Here is a 21,346-nt window from a genome sequence, read left to right as displayed (position 1 = left end):
TTGTTTTTTGGTAACGTTATCTCCACTGTGATCCCATTATTAATTATTGGGAATTTCCAGGTGGGGGCAGGGAATCCCCCAGTTTGGAAGCCCCCCCTTCAGGGTCACCAGAAAGGGGGGGGGATGTCTGATGGGCACTCCAGTATTCCCTATGGAGAACGATTCCCATAGGGTATAATGGGGAATTGATCCGTGGGTATCTGGGGCTCTGATGGGGGCCCTGTTTTTTAAGATAGAGGTACCAAATCTGCAGCATAGCATCTGGGGCCTCTCCTCAAAACACCCTCCAAGTTTCAAAAGGATTGGACCAAGGGGTCCAATCCTATGAGCCCCCAAAGAAGGTGCCCCTCTCCGTCATTGTTTCCAGTGGACGAAAGGCATTTAAAAGGTGTGCAGTCCCTTTAAATGTGAGGCCAGAACTCCCCTTGGAGTTCAGTCATGCTTGTCTCAACCTTGATCCTGGCTCCACCCCCAAAGTCCCCAGATAGCTCTTGAATTGGACTTGGCAACCCTACCAGCCATTCCGAGACGGCCCTTCCGCAGCCGCCTTGTGGGGAGCCGACACGGGAAGGGGGGCCTGGCGTCGAAGAGCTCGGTGCCACCCAGAAGCTGCCCCCTCCCTCATCATCAAGAAAAAAATAAGACGGGAGTCTGGTGAGACCCCGAAGACTCCCCATTGGACTCCTTGCCTTACCTTGCCTGCGCTGCAGCTCCTGCTTCTCCGGACACCGGGAGCAGATCCTCGCCCCGTTCTCACGTTACGAAAGGCACTGGGCTGCCCAGTGGAGCGCTGGACCATGTCTGCTGCGCCAAAATGCTGTTCTGGCAGGGCCCCCCCCCCCGAGAGTCTTGTTTATTCCCGCAGAGGGGATGGCCCGCCCCCCAACGCAGCTCTCTGACAAGGCTGACTCAGACTCGTGGGCACGCTTGCCTCTTGGCATCCCGTGTCAAGTCGGTTCCCTGCAAGCGGAGTTCCCACGCCTGTGAAGCCGGCTGGAGCAAGAGAGGCAGGGCGCAGGCTCCCTCTGCTGGTCGCTGGCGGAAAAAAAGAGCCTCTGCCGCCCCTTTCAAACATGTCAAGATAGAGAGCTCGCAGGTATAAATAGGCAAATAAATATAGAACACTCTGTGAGGATTTTTTTTACTAATACATATAATACCAAAACAATTTTAAATATTTACAACAATATTTTAGGTACATATTTTCTTGAGTCTTATTCAAGAGTCTTATTTGTGTGTGTGTATACATATATACACACACACACACATATATTGGCCACTGTGTGACACATGGCTTCTCTTATGTTCTTATGTGACACAGAGTGTTGGACTGTATGGGCCATTGGCCTGATCCAACATGGCTTCTCTTATGTTCTTCTGTGACACAGAGTGTTGGACTGGATGGGCCATTGGCCTGATCCAACAGGGCTTCTCTTATGTTCTTATGTGTGACACAGTGTTGGACTGGATGGGCCATTGGCCTGATCCAACAGGGCTTCTCTTATGTTCTTATGTCTGGGGCAGTGATGTTCTGTATTCTGGGTGCTTGGGGGCACAGTGGGAGGGCTTTTGGCCCCACTGGTGGACCTCCTGATGGCACCTGGTCATAGCCACTGATCCAACAGGGCTTCTCTTATGTTCTTCTGTCTGGGGCAGTGATGCTCGGTATTCTTGGTGCTTGAGTGGGCACAGTGTGAGGACTTCTAGTGTCCTGGTCCCACTGATGGACCTCCTGATGGCACCTGGTTTCTTTGGCCACTGTATGACAGAGTGTTGGACTGGAGAAGCCATTGGCCTGATACAACAGGGCTTCTCTTATGTTCTTCTGTCTGGGGCAAGTGATGCTCTGTACTCTTTTTGCTTGAGGGGGCACAGTGGGAGGGCTTCTAGTGTCCTGGCCCCACTGATGGACCTCCTGATGGCACCTGGGTTTTTTTGGCCACTGTGTGACACAGAGTGTTGGACTGGATGGGCCATTGGCCTGATCCAACAGGGCTTCTCTTATGTTGTCTGCGGCAGGGATGATCTGTATTCTTGGTGCTTGGTGGAGGGGCAACAGTGTGAGGACTTCTAGTGTCCTCGCCCCACTGATGGACCTCCTGATGGCCCCTGGGTTTTTTGGCCACTGTGTGACACCAGCTGTTGGACTGGATGGGCCACTGGCCTGTTACAACATGGCTTCACTTATGTTCCGACGTTCCATCTCAGTCCCTCAATGTCAGTACGGCCTACTCAAGAGCAGCAGCAGTTCTCCAGGGTCTTAGGCTGACATCTTTCCCGTCACCTACTACCTGGTTCTCAGCAGATTGTCTGGTATGTTATTTGGAGCCATGGTCTCTGCATAGTATGTTGTCGTTGTCGCGTAAGCGCAGAGATTGGTTTACTCCTCCATATGATTACAGTTGCTAGAATTCTATATGCAAAATATTGGAAAATCTCCAAATGACCTGATAAAGAAGAATTTTTATCAAAGTTATTGGAAACTGCTGAAATGGATATGTTGACTACAAGGTTAAGAGATGGAAACTTACAGGAATGTAGAAAGACTCGGGAGCCAATATACGTATGGGCCAAAATTATGGGAATTGTTATGAGAAAATAGAAAAGAGAAACTGTATATAATTAAGCCCCCAAGCTTCTTGTACGAATGGGTGGTGGATGGTGGGTGGGAGATGGTGGAATGTTGTTTATGTGTATGTTTGTATGCGGTTCACATACAATAAAGTTTATTAAAAAAAATAATAATCACTCTTAACATTCTCAAAAAAAAAAAAGAGAGATTGGTTTACTCAAGAGTTTGCCAGGTGCTGCAGAGGAGATGAGCTACTCCACAGAGTGCTGCTTTCCTTTGGAAGGCCCGCTGCCGGAGAAACATTTTCCCCACATTTTCTCTGTCTCCTTTCCCATGACAGCCCCCTTCCCTCAATAGATACGGGTTGTTTTGGAGGCCTTAAAAAAACATTGGTGATTGATATACCTTTTTTAAAAAACCCAAAGGCCCCCTGGTGGCAGAAGGGGGAATGTCAAGAAAGGTGCAAGGAAAATGGTTGCCACTTGAGAGGAAACTGCCCTGACTTAGCTAGCCTGGCCTAGTGTTATCAGCTACCCAGAAAGCATAAAAAAACCCCAATACATGGACCTTCCAGTGCTAATGTCATACTAGCAGCAGCTGCCTGGCTGATTTCTTTTCCACTGTAGCTAAAGGCACTAGGGTGTAGGCAAAGAAGGAGAGAGAAGAGAGATTTATACCCTGCCCTTCACTTGAGAGGCTTAGATTTTCCTTACAATTTCCCTTCCCTTCCTCTCCCCACAAACAGATACCCTCCTCGTGAGGTAGGTGGGGTTGCGAGAGCTCTTTCGAGAAACACTGTGGAGAGAACAGTTCTGAAAGGACTCATGACTGACCCAAGGTCACCCAGCGGCTGCATGGGGAGGTTCTCCCAGATTAGAGTCCCCAGCTCTTAACCACTACACCAAAATGGCTCTCAAAGCCAGCAATGCACCCTTTCTTTAGAGATATTTTGCTTTGTGCCACCCTCTCCCCAGTTCTTTGGCACCTGCCAGCGTGGAGATGACGTAATGTTGGGACAAAGAAGCAATCTGAATTATTGGGGGGGAGCCCCCTGAAAATTCCTTCACTCTTGCTTCCATTCCCCAGATGACCTGGAGAAAAGCACAAAAAAATCTCATCATCCCACCACCACCACAAGAAATAAAAAAAGGTGGTCATGAAGAAGACGACTGCAGATTTATACCCCATCCTTCTCTCAGAATCAGAGTCTGAGTGGCTTACAATCTCCTATATCTTCTCCCCCCCCACAAGACACCCTGTGAGGTAGGTGGGGCCAAGAGGGCTCTCACAGCAGCTGCCCTTTCAAGGACAACCCCTGCAAGAGCTATGGCTGACCCAAGGCCCTTCCAGCAGGTGCAAGTAGCAGAGTGGGGAAGCAAACCCTGTTCTCCCAGATAAGAGTCCGCACACTTAAGCACTACACCAAACTGGTTCTATGGGAAGGCCTAAAGACCACCTGTGGAGCCCGGAGAAGATGCCCCAAATCGGAAGGAAGATTCAGGCCCAGCCGGCAGGTCTTTCAATAGTTACTTTATTTTAACATCTTTTTTCTTTTCTTTTTTTTTAAATTACAGACAGTAAAATAGCTCAGTAGGTAGGAGGGTGCGGATGGGAAAGAAATCCTGGATGTATAAAAACCCTCCATGGTCAGCGACGGGGAGACAGCCAAAGTGCCGGGCGGGGGAGGGAGGGGGGGGGAAGCTGCTGGTTTCTCTTCTGCGGCCAAAGAGACGAAATCGATTCGGAGAAGCCGAAAGGGCAACTCCTTCCCAGAGCGGGAATGAGAACGGGAGGGTTTGAGGGTGGCAGAGAAGGGGGGGGGGGTTTGAAAAAGCAACAATGGCTTCCACAGCCCATCGAGACTGGGGATTCCCCCTCCCCACCCCCATAATTTCAGCAGAAAGAGGACTGGGGAAGGGAAGGGCCTGGGAAGTCCAGCAGCAGATTCCTTCTCCCGGTACAGTTTGAAGACCACGCAGCGTCCGACATCCCCCCAAAAGAGCCGATCTTGGACCCAGAGAACGGCCCCCCCAAGCCAGCCCTGGGACCACGTCCCCTCTTCCCAGAGTGCCCCTCACCCTGGATTCGACAGCGGATGTCCCTGAAGAGATCCCCTCAACCCCACACTCTCCAGACTCTTCAAGGGAGTTCCTTTCTCTCTCTTCCCACCCCAACACAGCGCTTTCTCCCCCCTGGAAAAAAGGCACCTTCCTCGGACCGCAGGCAGATCTCCTGCCAGAGAAGCCAGGAAGGAGCCCAATCCGGCCCACGGAGCGGACGGCCCCCTATCCCGCCCCCCACCAGGCCTTCCTCTGCACAGATGAGGGCAGCGAAGGGCCAGCTGTACTCGTGTCTCCCCCTCCCCAGCTTCCCTGACCCACCCCAGGACATAATACCAGGACCGGCCCGGAGCATTCAGGCTTGGTCACTTCAGCAGAGGGCAAGAAAGACGTCCCAGAGGTGGAGGGGAGAGAGCTGGCGGGGCACAAGAATCTTCTCTTCCTTGCCGCCGAAAGAGCCCCTGTACAAAGCTCTGCTGCAAATCAGCAGCACTGTTTTGAAGGCGGGGGGGGGGGGGGGGAACGCGGGCTTCAGTGGACATCCGCTTCCCACTTCGGCCTGTTTCCAGCCTTCTGTCTCGGCGAACTGTGTGGTGCTCGGACACTCTGCCGCCAACAGAGATGCCCGCGGCGCTTGGGACGCAGTTCTGTGGAACTCTGCCCCCCCGCCCCGACACCACCACGCTTTGCCGTTTCCCCCCAAACGGTATTTCCCCGCTGTGTGTGGAGGGAGAGGTGAGGGACGCTGTGCCACCATGTCTCTCCTACCCCCCCTCCCGCTTTCTTCCTAGACTGCAAACCCGGAAGTGGGGCGGGGAGGGGAGAGTCTAGCCAAGCTGGAACGAGCTCTGGGAAGAAAGGAGGGTGGAGGGGAATCTGAGAAGATGGGGAATAAATACAATCTTCCAATATATTAAAAAAAAAAAAAGAAACCAGTCATTTCTAACACGCGGCTGCCTTTGTCTCATCTGCGCAATGTCGGAACGTAAAAGAGAGGGGTCAGCGCCGCAGGTTGTGGACACCTGCCTTTGGGCCAGGGCCCCGTGAACACAGGTGTGCGGTCCTTAGCAACGCCCCCCCCCTCGAGAAGATGCTCGGGGCCTACCCCCCCCACCCGCCCCTCCCTGCCAAAAACAACCCCCGCTTGGTATAGTGAAGGCTGCTGATGTCGGAAGAAATCTTTAAAAAAATAATAATAATACAACCCCCCACCACCACCCCCCGCAAAAAAAAACGAAACAGAAAGGTTGTTGTTGCCGCGTAGGCAGGTCTCCAGGCAGGGAGGAGGAGATGTGGGGAGGGGGTCCCGGTCGGGCCGGAGGGGGGGCCGAAGGGCAGCTTACATCATCCCCAGCTGGAGCAGTGAGTTGGCATACATCATTGGCTTGACATTTGGATGAGGCTGGGGAAAGGAGAAGAGGAGGCTGAGTTAGCAGCGGCCGCATCAAGAGCAGGCCTCGCCCAGGTCATTGAGAAAACAGAGATCGCGCTCTCGAGAAAGATTCCTAACGTGCCAGAGGCTGTATAGATAGATAGATAGATAAATTTATTGTCATTGTTCTCCACAAAAAAGAGAGCAACGAAATGAGGTGCTCTTCCACAAACATACCAACACATCAAACACACATATTCATATTCATACCATTTAAATACATCTAAAACCATTTAAACCATTTAAATACATCTAAAACCATTTAAACCATTTAAATACATCTAAAACCATTTAAACCATTTAAATACATCTAAAACAGATAAACATTCATATCATTAAACCATCAGAATACTAAAAATATCGACCGAAACGGAAAAAGAAATGGTTGTTCTTTCATTGCCAAAAAAAAAAAGGGAAGGAAGAAGGCATGCCTACACTCGACAATTGGCATGACAAAATTTGGGAACGTTTTATTTATAGTAAAATTGCCTTTGGTTGTTATAACGCTTCTTCTTTGCCGTCTTATGAGAAAAAGATTGCAATCCCTTGGTTCCCAATAGTTACCTTTTTTAACTCGACAGGAGGTTATACCTAGTGATCTTATGTACCCAATCATTAATATACTTTTAGGAAATATGTATCTTTTAAGTTACTTTACTATTTTCTAGGTAGATTTGAAGCTACGCTAAGCAATTCAAAATTATTTTCACCCTACTGTTTACACAAAATACCGCACACTTTGATGGCTAAGTTAGACATGCGTGCCTGTTGCTATACTAAATCCTCTGTTCTGTCACTTTCAAGGTATAAAGGACTGTTGAATCGTGGTTAAAGAAAGGTCAATAAGAATGTTAATTGGGGAAAAAGGTGAGCAAGGCGGCGGCAGCAGAGGAACGGAAAAGCCAAATTAAGAGCGGAAAGGAGAACCGCACAGGTCGGGGGGGGGGGGTCACAGCTGCCGGGCGCCCCCCACCCGAGGGAGAAGAGTTGACTCACCACTGCTGTGAACTGGTGGAATTCTGGCCGCAGGTCTGAGCCTTTCAAGTGGATGTAGGAACCTTTATTGCCCATCTGATCGCTGGGAAAGAAAAGGGTTGGAAAGAGGCGGTTAGAGAACAGCATTTCTCAAGCCTGGAAAGAGGGGCAGGGGGGGGGGGGAATGGAAGCAACAAGAAGGGCATTTGGGGGGGGGACTGAGAGGTTCTCAAACTTCCCTGTTTTTCAGGACCTGTTCACAGAGTAACCCCCTGCTATTGTCTTCTTCCTCCTCCTTCAACATAGAAGAAGAATTGCAGATTGCAGAGACTCAGAGCGGCTTACAATCTCCTATATCTTCCTCCCCCACAACAGACACCCTGTGGGGTGGGTAAGGCTGAGAGGGCTTTCCCAGACACTGTCCTTTCAAGGACAGTCTCAGAGCGGCTCACAATCTCCTTTCCCTTCCTCCCCCACAACAGACACCCTGTGAGGTGGGTGAGGCTGAGAGAGCTCTCCCAGAAGCTGCCCTTTCAAGAACAGAGTCTCAGAGTGGCCTACAATCTCCTTTCCCTTCCTTCCAAACAACAGACACCCTGTGAGGCAAGTGGGGCTGAGAGAGCTCTCCCAGAAGCTGCCCTTTCAAGGACAGAGTCTCAGTGTGGCCTACAATCTTCTTTCCCTTCCTCCCCCACAACAGACACCCTGTGATGTGGGTGGAGCTGAGAGAGCTCTCCCAGCAGCTGCCCTTTCAAGGACAGAACAGCTCACAATCTCCTTTCCCTTCCTCCCACACAACAGACACCCTGTGAGGTGGGTGGGGCTGAGAGAGCTCTCCCAGCAGCTGCCCTTTCAAGAACAGAGTCTCAGAGTGGCCTACAATCTCCTTTCCCTTCCTTCCAAACAACAGACACCCTGTGAGGCAAGTGGGGCTGAGAGAGCTCTCCCAGAAGCTGCCCTTTCAAGGACAGAGTCTCAGTGTGGCCTACAATCTTCTTTCCCTTCCTCCCCCACAACAGACACCCTGTGATGTGGGTGGAGCTGAGAGAGCTCTCCCAGCAGCTGCCCTTTCAAGGACAGAACAGCTCACAATCTCCTTTCCCTTCCTCCCACACAACAGACACCCTGTGAGGTGGGTGGGGCTGAGAGAGCTCTCCCAGCAGCTGCCCTTTCAAGGACAGAGTCTCAGAACGGCTCACAATCTCCTTTCCCTTCCTCCCACACAACAGACACCCTGTGAGGTGGGTGGGGCTGAGAGAGCTCTCCCAGCAGCTGCCCTTTCAAGAACAGAGTCTCAGAGAGGCCTACAATCTCCTTTCCCTTCCCCCCCCACAAAAGACACCCTGTGAGGTGGGTGGGGCTGAGAGAGCTCTCCCAGCAGCTGCCCTTTCGAGGACAACTCCTGTAATAGCTATGGCTGACCCAAGGACATTCCAGCAGCTGCAAGTGGAAGAATGGAGAATCAAACCCGGTTTTCCCAGATAAGAGTCTGCACTACACCAAACGACACTACACCACACCACACCAAACTAGCTGATGACAGACTCTTACATTTTACTGGGCTCAATTCAGGGACTGCGGTCTATACTACTATGCATAGCTTTGCTCTAAGTAGAATCCTACTATGCAATTTTTGCATCGCTTAATGTGTCATGTTAATTACGCTTTGCTTCAGTTCTGTCTACAGATTTCTGGCTGGTTCCAGATTTCTACAATCCAGATCCTCTTGCCAGTGCTTTTTTTTGTAGCAGGAACTCCTTTGCCTATTAGGCCACACACCCCTGATGTAGCCAATCCTCCAAGTGTTTACAGAAGGCCCTGTGCTAAGAGCCCTGTAAGCTCCAGGAAGACTGGCTACATGAGGGGGGTGTGGCCTAACAGGCAAAGGAGTTCCTGCTACAAAGAAGCCCTGCCTCTTGCACTGTTTATTGAATTCCTCGTCCTGCTAATTGTACTGACACTCTGTGTCATCCACAGATTGGGGTAAGAGAGTCGAACCAAGCTGAAAGAAGACTGAGGAATCCACCTTCAGTCCTGGTGGGAAAAATGGACCATAAATCGTATCAACACATTAAATAAAATTACCCTGGATATGTTTCTATGTTTCGTCTTCAGCATTTACAAATCCATGGAACTACTGAGCAACAAACTGTACTTCATAGCTGTTTCTCACATCATGCAAAGGAAAACCCAAATTTGCGACAGGCCTTCGTAAAACCTCTTCTTTTTTGGCATCCTCTCCCCTCCTGGCTGCACACTCCACCTGTGAGAAAGTCACAAACACCGCCCACCCCCACCCCCCCGCTCAGTTGGAGGAGGAGGAGGTGGTGGTGGTGATGATGACGATGGTGATGATACTGGATTTATATACCGCCTTCCACTCCCAATTTCAGAGTCTCAGAGCGGCTCACAATCTCCTTTATCTTCCTCCACCACAACTGAAAATCTGTGAGGTGGGTGGGGCTGAGAGGACTCTCACAGCAGCTGTCCTTTCAAGCTATGGCTGACCCAAGGCCGTTTCAGCAGCTGCAAGTGGAGGAGTGGGAAATCAAACCCGGTTCTCCCAGATAAGAGTCCACACACTTAACTGCTACACCAAATTGGTTCTTTCAGTGGGTTAGTAATCCCACGGGCTCTTTACAGAATGTCAAAGACGCCAGTTGCTTATTTTACAAAATCTGAACTGTGCCTTTCTGTACTTGCAACAAACGATTTAAAATGAATACAGTAAAAATCATATCTTTAAACCTCCAAAATTAACCCCTCCCTTCCAAACACATATCATTAAAACATAAGAAGAGTTTCAAGCATGAAAGGTTAAATACACCATAAAAAGTAGGTTAAAAACACCATAGAAGCAGGTATAAAAATATCATTAAAAGCAGGGTTAACAACCCTTCCAAATATACATCATTAAAACATAAAGAATTTAAAGCGTTAAGGGTTAAATACACCATAAAAAGCAGTGTTAAAAACACCATAAGAGCAGGTATAAGAAACCCATAAAAAGCAGGATTAAAACCCCTTCCAAGCATACATCATTAAAACATAAAAAGAGTTTAAAGCGTTAAGGGTTAAATACACCATAAAAAGCGGGGTTAAAAACACCATAAAAGCAGGTATGAGAACACCATAAAAAGCAGGGTTAAAATCCCTTCCAAGCATACATCATTAAAACATAAAGAGTTTAAAGCGTTAAGGGTTAAATACACCATAAAAAGCGGGGTTAAAAACACCATAAAAGCAGGTATAAGAACATCATAAAAAGCAGGATTAAAACCCCTTCCAAGCATACATCATTAAAACATAAAAAGAGTTTAAAGCGTTAAGGGTTAAATACACCATAAAAAGCGGGGTTAAAAACACCATAAAAGCAGGTATGAGAACACCATAAAAAGCAGGATTAAAACCCCTTCCAAGCATACATCATTAAAACATAAAGAGTTTAAAGCGTTAAGGGTTAAATACACCATAAAAAGCGGGGTTAAAAACACCATAAAAGCAGGTATAAGAACATCATAAAAAGCAGGGTTAAAAACACCATTAAAAGCAGGGTTAAAAAAAACACCATAAGAACGTAGATCAAGAAAGGGGAAATCATTGAGAGAATGCCAAATGAAACAAAAAACCAAAAAGTATCTCAGAACAGGAGGACATCCATACACTGAGAGTGGTCTCAGGTGAACAGCTACCAGACAAACCTGGAATCATGTTAACATTCTGGAAAGAGAAATCTTTTAGACGAGGGCTCATGGGCAGTAGAGCAGCCTTGTCTAGGCTGCACCACTTCAAGCTGCACAAACGAACGGCCAGATCCTCGCAGGAAGCGAGCTAGAGATCGTGGGGAAGAGATCCCAGCGTCCCTTTTGCTTTTGATATGCTCGTTTCCCCACGGGTAAGGAATTCGGCGTGTGCGTGCACAGAGGAGAGTTTGATCATGTGCGGTGCTGTGCCCACAGCTCAAGATGGCGTAAGAGCCCTCTTTACACCTCTGCTCCCCGCAAGGAATGACAGCAAGCTAAAAAAGAGAAACCCTGAAATGACCGAGCCCTCTCAAGCAAAGGAGGGCAGCTCCTAGCCAGTTTGGTGTAGTGGTTAAGTGTGCGGACTCTTATCTGGGAGAACCGGGTTTGATTCCCCACTCCTCCTCTTGCACCTGCTGGAATGGCCTTGGGTCAGCCACAGCTCTGGCAGAGGTTGTCCTTGAAAGGGCAGCTGCTGTGAGAGCCCTCTCCAGCTCCACCCACCTCACAGGGGGTCTGTTGTGGGGGAGGAAGGTAAAGGAGATTGTGAGCCGCTCTGAGACTCTTCGGGGTGGAGGGCGGGATATAAGAGGTGCGGGCCCTGCGGGACCTAGGGCAGTTCCGCAGGGCCTGTAAGACAGCCCTCTTCCGGCAGGCCTATAACAACTAACTGACAATGAGAATATCTTCTGGATAGAACTAAAAATGCATTTATGGACCGCTGCCTTTTATTCTTATTTTTTGTCTTATTACTTATGGTTTTAACTTTGTTATGTAAATGTTTTTAAGCTGAATTTATGTGAATTAAAATGTTGTAAGCCGCCCTGAGCCACTTGGTGGGAAGGGCGGGATATAAGTATAAATATAAATAAATAAATAAATCCAATATCTTCTTCATCTTCTTCTTCTTCCCAATCCAGCACTTGACACGTATGCGGCACGCAACCTTGCAGCGCACACCTACTCACCAGTAGTTGGGGGCTGAGAAGACGGTGACGCACTTGCCATCGTGGGCCACCTCGTACCCCTCCGGCTTGACCTCGTGGCTGCGGATGATGTAGTCTAACTTGTTCCGCTCCAGGAAGCTCTTGGTGACGTCCGGCCCAAACTGGCAGCTCACGCCGCGCTTGCTAACCGACCGGCCGTTCTGGAGAAAGAGGAATGAGGAGAACAAGGTCCGGTCAGGGTATCAAAAATCAGACAGTGGAAGCTGCTTTCCTTGCCCGGCCATGCACAACAGCTCCAGCGGCATTCGCACCTTTGATCGAGGGCTGCATTTGACCAAAGCAGTTCCAAACTGTGCCTTTAAATTCTGTCTCCATGTATCCTTACGCGTTCTATTTATATTGTAAGCTGCCATGAGCTCAATAAGCAAGAAACACAGCTCCTGAGTGTTTGCAATCCATCAAATAAAGCCCTTTCCGCCACCCAGGGTTTTGGAAAGTGGGAAATGACACAGGAAAGTGTTCCTGGGCTGAACAACTTTGTAAGTAGCTTCCTGCATCTTCTGCTTGTATATCCACCACCACCATCCCCGGAGGGGAAAAAAGATGATGATGATACTGGACCTATATCCCACCCTATACTCTGAATCTCAGAGCGGTCACATCTCCTTTCCCTTCCTCCCCCACAACAGACACCCCGTGAGGTGGGTGGGGCTGAGAGGGCTCTCACAGCAGCTGCCCTTTCAAGGACAGAGTCTCAGAGTGCTTCACAATCTCCTTTCCTTCCTTCCCCACAACAGACACCCCGTGAGGTGGGTGGGGCTGAGAGGGCTCTCACAGCAGCTGCCCCTTTCAAGGACAGCTCTGCGAGTGCTCTGGCTGACCCAAGGCCATTCCAGCAGCTGCAAGTGGAGAAGTGGGGAATCAAGTCTGGTTCTCCCAGATAAGAGTCCGCACACTTCACCACGACACCAAACACCTCCCCAAACTGAGGCCACCAGGGTTTGTGTTCTGGTTACCCACAGCAGGATGTGGTCTGGCTCTTCTGCCAGAGCCAGCTTGGAATGGTTTCTCCTTGGAAGTAATTTCTGGCAGAGCATCTGTTCTGCTAGCAACCAAACAAGGCATGAATTGCACACAGGGCTTTGGGAAGGGGTATTTCTTCTAGAGTCAGGTTTTTACAGTTCAGAGGGCTGACTGAAGAAGGAGCCCCACAACTAGAGTAGCCCCAGAATGGGAGGAAGACCTGTCTCAGGCCAACAGATGGAGGGACGGTGGCTCAGTGGAAGAGCATCTGCTCGGTAAGCAGAAGGTCCCAGGTTCAATCCCCGGCATCTCCAACTGAAAAAGGTCCAGGCAAGTAGACCTGAAAAAATCTCAGCTTGAGACCCTGGGAAGCCACCGCCAGTCAGGTGAGGGGCGGTGGCTCAGTGGAAGAGCATCTGCTCGGTAAGCAGAAGATCCCAGATTCAATCCCCGGCATCTCCCACTAAAAAGGGTCCAGGCAAGTAGGTGTGAAAAACCTCAGCTGGAGACCCTGGAGAGTCTCATAAGTGTTAGGGAGGGGCGGTGGCTCAGTGGAAGAGCATCTGCTTAGTAAGCAGAAGGTCCCAGGTTCAATCCCCGGCAACTCCAACTAAAAAGGGTCCAGGTAAGTAGGCGTGAAGAACCTCTGCTGGAGGCCCTGGAGAGTCACAGCCAGTCTGAGTAGACAAGGCTGACTTTGATGGACCGAGGGTCTGATTCGGTAGAAGGCAGCTTCAGATGTTCATATATGTTGGGGAGGGAGGTGGCTCAGTGGTAGAGCATCTGCTTGGTAAGCAGAAGGTCCCAGGTTCAATCCCCGGCATCTCCAACAAAAAAGGGTCCAGGCAAGCAGGCGTGAAGAACCTCTGCTGGAGACCCTGGAGAGCTGCTGCCAGTCTGAGTAGACAAGACTGACCTTGATGGACCGAGGGTCTGATTCAGCTTCAGATGTTCATATATGTTCAACGTATGCAACCAAACGGGGGGGGGGGGGAGGGGCACCCAGAATAGAGACAGTGCCAAGTGGCTGACCCAGAACCATCTGAGAACCCAGGTGAGCGCAACAAGACCTACCTGGGGCTGAGGATCCGACCAGAGCAAGTCACACATGGGACCTATTGATGGGAAGGGGAAAGGTCTGATTAAAAGGCGAAAAGGGGCCTTGTGGTGGATGCAGGGCCTGCCTCCCAATACTGCCCCCCCGGCTCTCAAGAGGCTGAACAATGCGTTGTTCACCTCATGCTTCCTTCCCAGACCCATCTGTCAGGGTCCGCGGCTGGCCCTTTCTTCTACAAGCTCTGCTCCTCCATCTTTGACGTGCAGAAATTTTAACAGGCAACCTTCCTCCTGCTGGGATAAGATCTCCCAGCTTCTTTGCTTTGCTCCAGGCTATTGCTAAAACAGGGGCCCCCCAAGGCGGTACCCCGTGCGTGCCATGGCGACTGCTGAGTCTCTAGAAAGTGGGTGGGGCTTGGAATTGTCAAAATCATTAGATAACTTTAACAAAAGGTGTTTACTATAAAATCTGAAAATGGATTATGTCCAGTTGAGACAAAATAAAACTTTTTGAAAACAGAAAGTGGGTGGGGCTTTGCCCAGCAAGGCTTCTGACTGGCTGTAAACGGGTGGAATTCGGATTTTCAAAAAGTTTTATTAGTTTCAAGAAAAGACAGGGATGGGGAATGGGAAAATAAAAAAAACACAATACATTCTGGTATTATTTTGCATAGGAATACTTTCAAAAAGCTTAATTCTACAATAATTTATTTACATAAATTGTCCCCTATTATTTTGTCTCAACTGCACAGAATCCATGTTCAAATTTTATAGCATACACCTTTTGTTAAAATTATCTAGTAATTTTGACAATTCCAGTAAAGATAAATTTTATAATATAAAATACAGGGGGGGAAAAGAAGAAAAAATAAGTTCACATCAGAGAATCTTAAAAGTCTTGATTATCTAACCAGGCATAGAATTTCATCCAATATTTTCTTGCTTCTTCTTTAGGTTTCCCAGCTACAGGGGTGGAATTCTAGCAGGAGCTCCTTTGCATACTAGGCCAGTCCTCCAAGAGCTTACAAGGCTCTTTTTTGCAAGCTCTCGGAAGATTGGCTACATCAGGGAGGTGTTGCCTAATATGCAAAGGAGCTCCTGCTAGAATCCCACCCCTGGCTGCACAGGTTTATTTTTTTTTGTGCAATGACCTGGATAGCCCAGCCTAGCCGGACCTGATGGAAGTGAAGCATGGTCAGTATTTGGATGGGAGACCACCAAGCGAGTCCAGGGTCACTGCGCTGAGGCAGGCAAGGGCCAACCACCTCTGAACGCCTCCTGCCTTGAAAGCCCCTTAAAGGGACCTCCAGAAGTCAGCAGTGACTTGATGGGGGGGGGAACCCACAAAACAAAAATAGATTTTTTTTTTTTAAATGTTGCTTTAGCAGCAGCTGCACCCGCAGCATGAGGGTCTTTACTACGCGACCGAAAGAAAATGGAAGCGGCCATTTTGTAGCTGGCTCCGCCTCCTGTGGCAGCCATTTTGTAGCTGCGCTCACTGCACGGTGGCAGAAGTCCAAAGGGGCCTGCAGGATCAAAAGGGCAGGGGACCCTGCTGCTAAAAGGTACAGGCAGCGCAGCTGGGGAAAGGGGGAGCAGCCAGCCCTGCTGCGGGCGCACGATCAGCCCCACCCACCCAGCAGCCTTGCCCTCAAGGAGCCTCCAAGCCCAAGGACCTCCCCCCCCGAATACATACCCGAATCTGGAGGCTGCCGATTCCTTTCAATCTTCCTGATATCGTCTAGTGTTACCCCGTCTTCGCTAAAGAGCCCTCCGTGCATTATCTACCGGGAGGGGGGAAAGAGCAAGGTTGGTGCCAACAAAGGGAGGAGAACCTCACATGTGACCCATCCCCAGATGGACCACTCCCCTCCCCAGACGCCACATCCTTACCAAGACTTTGCTGTTGATGCACTGAGCCAGCGGCAGCCATTCAAAGACCTCGCTGAACAGCTCAAACATCTGGGCCGTGTACTTGGCTTTGACCTCCCCCTCAAACCCGTAGATCTGGTTCATGTTGTCTGTTTCATGGTTCCCTAGAGGGCGGGGAAGGAAGGAAGGGGCTTGGAGCAGGTATATGTTTTTCCAGGGGTACCACCGAAGGCATGTCTGTCAAGCAAGCTATTTCTATGTACGTCTATGCTATTTTTCTGTGTGTCCAGTAGACAGGCCAGATACAAAGCAGAGCATCACCCTGGCCTTTCCCCCTCCTTTCTTCTAACAAAAGGGGGCATAATAAATCCATCTGGACCCAGGATGTTTAGAGTAACCTTGTATTAACGGTGTAGAGTGCCTCTCCCCCAGATTCACATGGCCAAGTCTTATCAGTTCTCAGAGAATGTGTGAGAAAGGGAGATGTTTTTATTAGCTGACATTCCTTAGCCTAAAGAGATACTAGCCTTTGAACCCTTGACACAATAGCCTTTGAACCCTTGATACAATTTGCATCTTTATGTTATCCTTTTGAAGTTATCTGTAACCTATCCTTTTGAAGTTCGCCTATAAGTTACTATCCAACACTATGTATGTCATTACTTCCAAGGAGTCTGACGTGGGCAAGCTGTGGAGTTTTACAATAAAGCAACTTTTGATTAAAGAACAAAAGCTTGATTATTGAGAAATATCGATGCTTGACAATGTCGCTTGGAACGGTAGGGAGGATGCTGAAACCCCCCGTGCCTTCTAGACCAGGGGGCCCCAACATCGTGCCCGTGGCTGCCGCGGCACACGCCGAAGCCTTTCCTGGAGCCTGCCACATGCCTTTAGGAAGTGGGTGGGGCCAGGCAACAGTTCTGCCCAGCAAGGCTTCTGATTGGCTGTGCAGATTAAAAAAATGTTAACTTTGGCAGCAGTCGCACACACGGCTCGAGGATCTTCACAGTGCGATGACTGAGGGTAACCTGTGGCAGCCGTTTTGTGGCTGCACATGCTGTGGGTAAGAATTCCAAACGGGCCCACAGGCCGAAAATACTGGGGACCAATTTTCCCTCTAAGCTGAGTTAGCGTGAGCTAGCTCACGGTTTTTTTAGCCTCTGGCTCACACATTTTTTTGTCCAGTTCAGGAAGGACGGCCCCAGGGCAAACTCATTCACGCAGCCACCAAATCGTTCACTCACAATGGTAATGCCAGTAGCTCACAAAGTAGAATTTTTACTCACAAGACTCCACAGCTTAGAGGGAGCGTTGCTTGGGACCCCATTCTAGAAAAGCAGAAAGCGGACGGCTAAATTACTGCAAAGTATTACATGTATTTAGGGAAGGAAAGGTCCCCTGTGCAAGCGCCAGTCGTTTCCGACTCTGGGGTGACATTGCTTTCACAACGTTTTCACGGCAGACTTTTTACGGGGTGGTTTGCCATTGTCTTCCCCAGTCATCTACACTTTCCCCCCAGCAAGCCGGGGAATCATTTGACCGACCTCGGAAGGCTGAGTCAGCCTTGAGCCAGCTACCTGAAAACCCAGCTTCCGCCGGGGATCGAACTCAGGTCGTGAGCAGAGTTTGGACCGCAGGACTGCAGCTTTAACACTCTGCGCCACGGGGCTCTTGACATGTGTTTAGACACACATACAAAAACTCACTGACAACAATTCATCAAAAATTCTATACAAAAACACTCTAACTGCAAACACAGTTGCACAATACAATACTGACCTGAGATGAAATTGACACTTAAAAGTGTGGAGCGGCACTTTTAAGTGTCAAATTCATCTCAGGTCAGTGCTGAATTGTGCAACTGTGTTTGCAGTTAAGAGTATTTTTGTATAGAATTTCTGATGAATTGTTGTCAATGAAGAAGAAGAAGAAGGTATTGGATTTATATCCCGCCCTCCACTCGGAAGAGTCTCATAGCGGCTCACAATCTCTTTTCCCTTCCTCCCCCACAACAGACACCCTGTCAGGTGGGTGGGGCTGAGAGGGCTCTCACAGCAGCTGCCCTTTCAAGGACAACCTCTGCTAGAGCTATGGCTGACCCAAGGCCATTCCAGCAGCTGCAAGTGGAGGAATGGGGAATCAGACCCGGTTCTCTCAGATAAGAGTCTGCACACTTAACCACTACACCAAACTGGCTCTCCAATGAGTTTGTGTATGTGTGTCTAAATATGTTTAATACTTTGCAGTGATTTAGCCGTGAGCTTTCTGCCTTTTCCCGGTTGATTTTTCGATGTGGCTTCCTCTTTTGTTTGCTGGGGCCCCATTCTAGCCTGCACAACATGGCTGCTTGGGGTGGGGATGCACCTCTAAACGAGCCAACCCAGCGCTTGGCTTCCAAGGAATAAGAAGGCAACCCCTAAAAATGCAATAACAAAGGCATGCCCAATGCTGAGCCAGTCTGTCGGTGCAGTAGCTCCCAAACTTCTAGAAGGAGAGGGGTCACTCGCTGCTATATTTATTCTACTCTACACGGCCCACCAAGTAATTCCATATGCCTATCTCCCTTTCCAGCATGAAATGGGAAGATTTATTGCCTGATGAGAAGGAGCCCCCTTTCCTTCCTTTTGTACATTTAGCATTTTGCAATACGTAGCTAGATGGAACAGGGTACAGCCATTTTGCCTTTGATGCAGCAATGCGCCTTCAAGACTCGCAGAACTTTCTTTCTTTCCTAGCCCACCTTCTTCCTCCTCCCCACACCTGGCTTTGCAACACCAACCTCACCCCGCCCTGCAGAGCTGACGGCCACTGTTCCTCTTCCCCAAGCTGTTAAGAACATAAGAACATTGGACGAGCCCTGCTGGATCAGAGCAGTGGTCCATCCAGCATCCTGTCTCACACAGTGGCCAACCAGTTCCTCTGGAGGGCCAACAACAGGGCAGAGAGGCCGAGGCCTTCCCCTGAGAAGAGCATCAGAAGAGCCCTGCTGGGTCAGACCAATGGTCCATCTCATCCAGCATCCTGTCTCACACAGTGGCCAGCCAGTTCCTCTGGAGGGCCAACAACAGGGCAGAGAGGCTGAGGCCTTAATAAGAACATCAAAAGAGCCCTGCTGGATCAGACCAGTGGTCCACCTAGTCCAGCCTCCTGTCTCACACAGTGGCCACCCAGTTCCTCTGGAGGGCCAACAACAGGGCAGAGAGGCTGAGGCCTTCCCCTGAGAAGAACATCAGAAGGGCCCTGCTGGATCAGACCAGGGAGGGTCCATCCAGTCCAGCCTCCTGCCTCACACAACGGCCAACCAGTTCCTCCAGAGGGCAACAAGGCATAGAGGCCAAGACCTCCCCTTTAGTGCCTCTGAATGTGGAGGTTCCCCTCAGGCACCAGGGCTAGTACTGACAGACTTCTCCTCCCTGGATCAATCTAATCTTCATTCAGGGAAGGGGGCAACTTACCGCGCAGCAGGTGGAAATGATCCGGGTATAGCAGCTTAAAACCAAAGAGCGTTAATATTACTTCCACGGAGAAGGAGCCACGGTCCACAAAGTCCCCGTTAAATATCTGCAGTGGGCAAGGGTCAGTGCTCAGGAAAAGAAGGCAGATTTTTTTAAAACAAACAAAAACCCAGAACCCTAGAAGGAAGCCCAGAGAAAGGATACATATGGATTTGTCTCCGACGGCAGCCCGTTCAGTTCAAATATGTTCAGGAGATCGTAGTACTGGCCGTGCGTGTCTCCACAAACGGTTACTTTCTCGGTCTGGAATAAAAAAAGGAGTGCTAGAGAGAACATAACATCCAGTTCAACACTCTGTACATAAGAGAAGCCATGTTGGATCAGGCCAATGGCCCATCCAGTCCAAAACTCTGTCACATAAGAGACACAGAAGAACATAAAAGAAGCCATGTTGGATCAGGCCAATGGCCCATCCAGTCCAACACTGTCACAGAAGAACATAAGAGAAGCCATGTTGGAACAGGCCAATGGCCCATCCAGTCCAATACCCTGTGCATAACAACATAAGAGAAACTATGTTGGATCAGACCAGTGGCCCATCCAGTCCAAAACTCTGTACATAAGAGAAGCCATGTTGGATCAGGCCAATGGCCCATCCAGTCCAACACTGTGTCACAGAAGAACATAAAAGAAGCCATGTTGGATCAGGCCAATGGCCCACCCAGTCCAACATTCTGCGTCACAGAAGAACATAAGAGAAGCCATGTTGCATCAGGCCAATGGTCCATCCAGTCCAAAACTCTGTACATAAGAACATAACAGAAGTCATGTTGGATCAGGCCATCCAGTCCAACATTCTGTGTCACATAAGAACATAAGAGAAGCCAAGTTGGATCAGGCCAGTGGCCCATCCAGTCCAACATTCTGTGTCACAGAAGAACATAAAAGAAGCCATGTTGGATCAGGCCAATGGCCCATCCAGCCCAAAACTCTGTACATAAGAGAAACCATGTTGGATCAGGCCAATGACCCATCCAGTCCAACACTGTGTCACAGAAGAACATAAAAGAAGCCATGTTGGATCAGGCCAATGGCCCATCCAGTCCAACATTCTGCGTCACAGAAGAACATAAGAGAAGCCATGTTGGATCAGGCCAATGGTCCATCCAGTCCAAAACTCTGTACATAAGAACATAACAGAAGTCATGTTGGATCAGGCCATCCAGTCCAACATTCTGTGTCACATAAGAACATAAGAGAAGCCATGTTGGATCAGGCCAATGGCCCATCCAGTCCAACACAGTGTACATAAGAACATAAGAGAAGCCATGCTGGATCAGGCCAATGGCCCATCCAGTCCAACACTCTGTGTCACACAGGGGCCAAAAAAACCCAGGCACCATCAGGAGGTGCATCAGTGCGGACAAGACACTAGAAGCCCTCCCACTGTTGTCCCCACAAACATCAACAATACAGAGCATCACTACTCTGGACATAAGAACATAAGAGAAGCCATGTTGGATCAGGCCAATGGCCCATCCAGTCCAACGCTCTGTGTCACACAGTGACCAAAAAAACCCAGGTGCCTTCAGGAGATCCACCGGTGGGGACAGGACACTAGAAGTCCTCACACTGTTGCCGCTCCGAAGCACCAAGAATACAGAGCATCACTTGCCCCAGACAGAGAGTTCCAACAATACGCGGTGGCTAATAGCCACTGATGGACCTCTGCTCCATATGCTTATCCAATCCCCTCTTGAAGCTGGCTATGCTTGTAGCCGCCGCCACCTCCTGTGGCAGTGAATTCCACGGGTTAATCACCCTTTGGGTGAAGAAGGACTTCCTTTTATCTGTTCTAACCCAACTGCTCAGCAGCTTCACTGAGTTTCCACGAATTCTTACACTGTGAGAAAGGGAGAAAAGGACTTCTTTGCCTGCCTTCTCTATCCCATGCATAATCACCCCAGATCAAAACTAATTTATGCTGCTGCTCACAGCCTTAATGCCAGTAGCTCACTAAGTAGAATTGCAGCTCACAAGGCTTCACAGTTTAGAGGGGACATTACTGGAGAGCCATTGCTGGCTGTCGAAGAGGACACAGAGCTAGACAGGCCGACGGTTTAAGGTTGCATTATACGTTCATGCATATGGAGAGAGGGAGCCTTCGCCTGCTCATAAAATTTGCATTCCAAGTGTTGCTCAGAAACCGTG

The 21,346-nt window shown here is 49.4% G+C and overlaps 2 protein-coding genes across 2 annotated transcripts in view; both read right to left on the bottom strand.

Moving 5' to 3' along the window:
- The window catches only part of LOC132585893 (protein jagged-1b-like), a 47,373-nt gene extending 46,574 nt beyond the window's left edge, over positions 1–799 (bottom strand). Inside the window, exon 1 of the mRNA XM_060257769.1 lies at positions 695–799. Coding sequence (XP_060113752.1) covers positions 695–799 — 105 coding nt within the window. The remainder of the gene's footprint in view (positions 1–694) is intronic.
- A 5,141-nt stretch (positions 800–5,940) lies between these two features.
- Positions 5,941–21,346, bottom strand: part of PPP5C (protein phosphatase 5 catalytic subunit) — a 33,291-nt gene continuing 17,885 nt past the window's right edge. Inside the window, exons 6-13 of the mRNA XM_060258318.1 lie at positions 19,340–19,438; positions 19,136–19,241; positions 15,702–15,844; positions 15,505–15,592; positions 13,827–13,867; positions 11,751–11,929; positions 7,061–7,142; positions 5,941–6,034 (exon numbers count right to left, since the gene is read on the bottom strand). Coding sequence (XP_060114301.1) covers positions 5,972–6,034; positions 7,061–7,142; positions 11,751–11,929; positions 13,827–13,867; positions 15,505–15,592; positions 15,702–15,844; positions 19,136–19,241; positions 19,340–19,438 — 801 coding nt within the window. The 3' untranslated portion in view covers positions 5,941–5,971. The remainder of the gene's footprint in view (positions 6,035–7,060; positions 7,143–11,750; positions 11,930–13,826; positions 13,868–15,504; positions 15,593–15,701; positions 15,845–19,135; positions 19,242–19,339; positions 19,439–21,346) is intronic.

The sequence above is a fragment of the Heteronotia binoei genome, chromosome 17 (assembly GCF_032191835.1).
Source record: "Heteronotia binoei isolate CCM8104 ecotype False Entrance Well chromosome 17, APGP_CSIRO_Hbin_v1, whole genome shotgun sequence".
NCBI lineage: Eukaryota > Metazoa > Chordata > Lepidosauria > Squamata > Gekkonidae > Heteronotia > Heteronotia binoei.
Note: the sequence above shows the minus strand (reverse complement) of the source record. Positions and strands in the feature narration are given on the sequence as shown.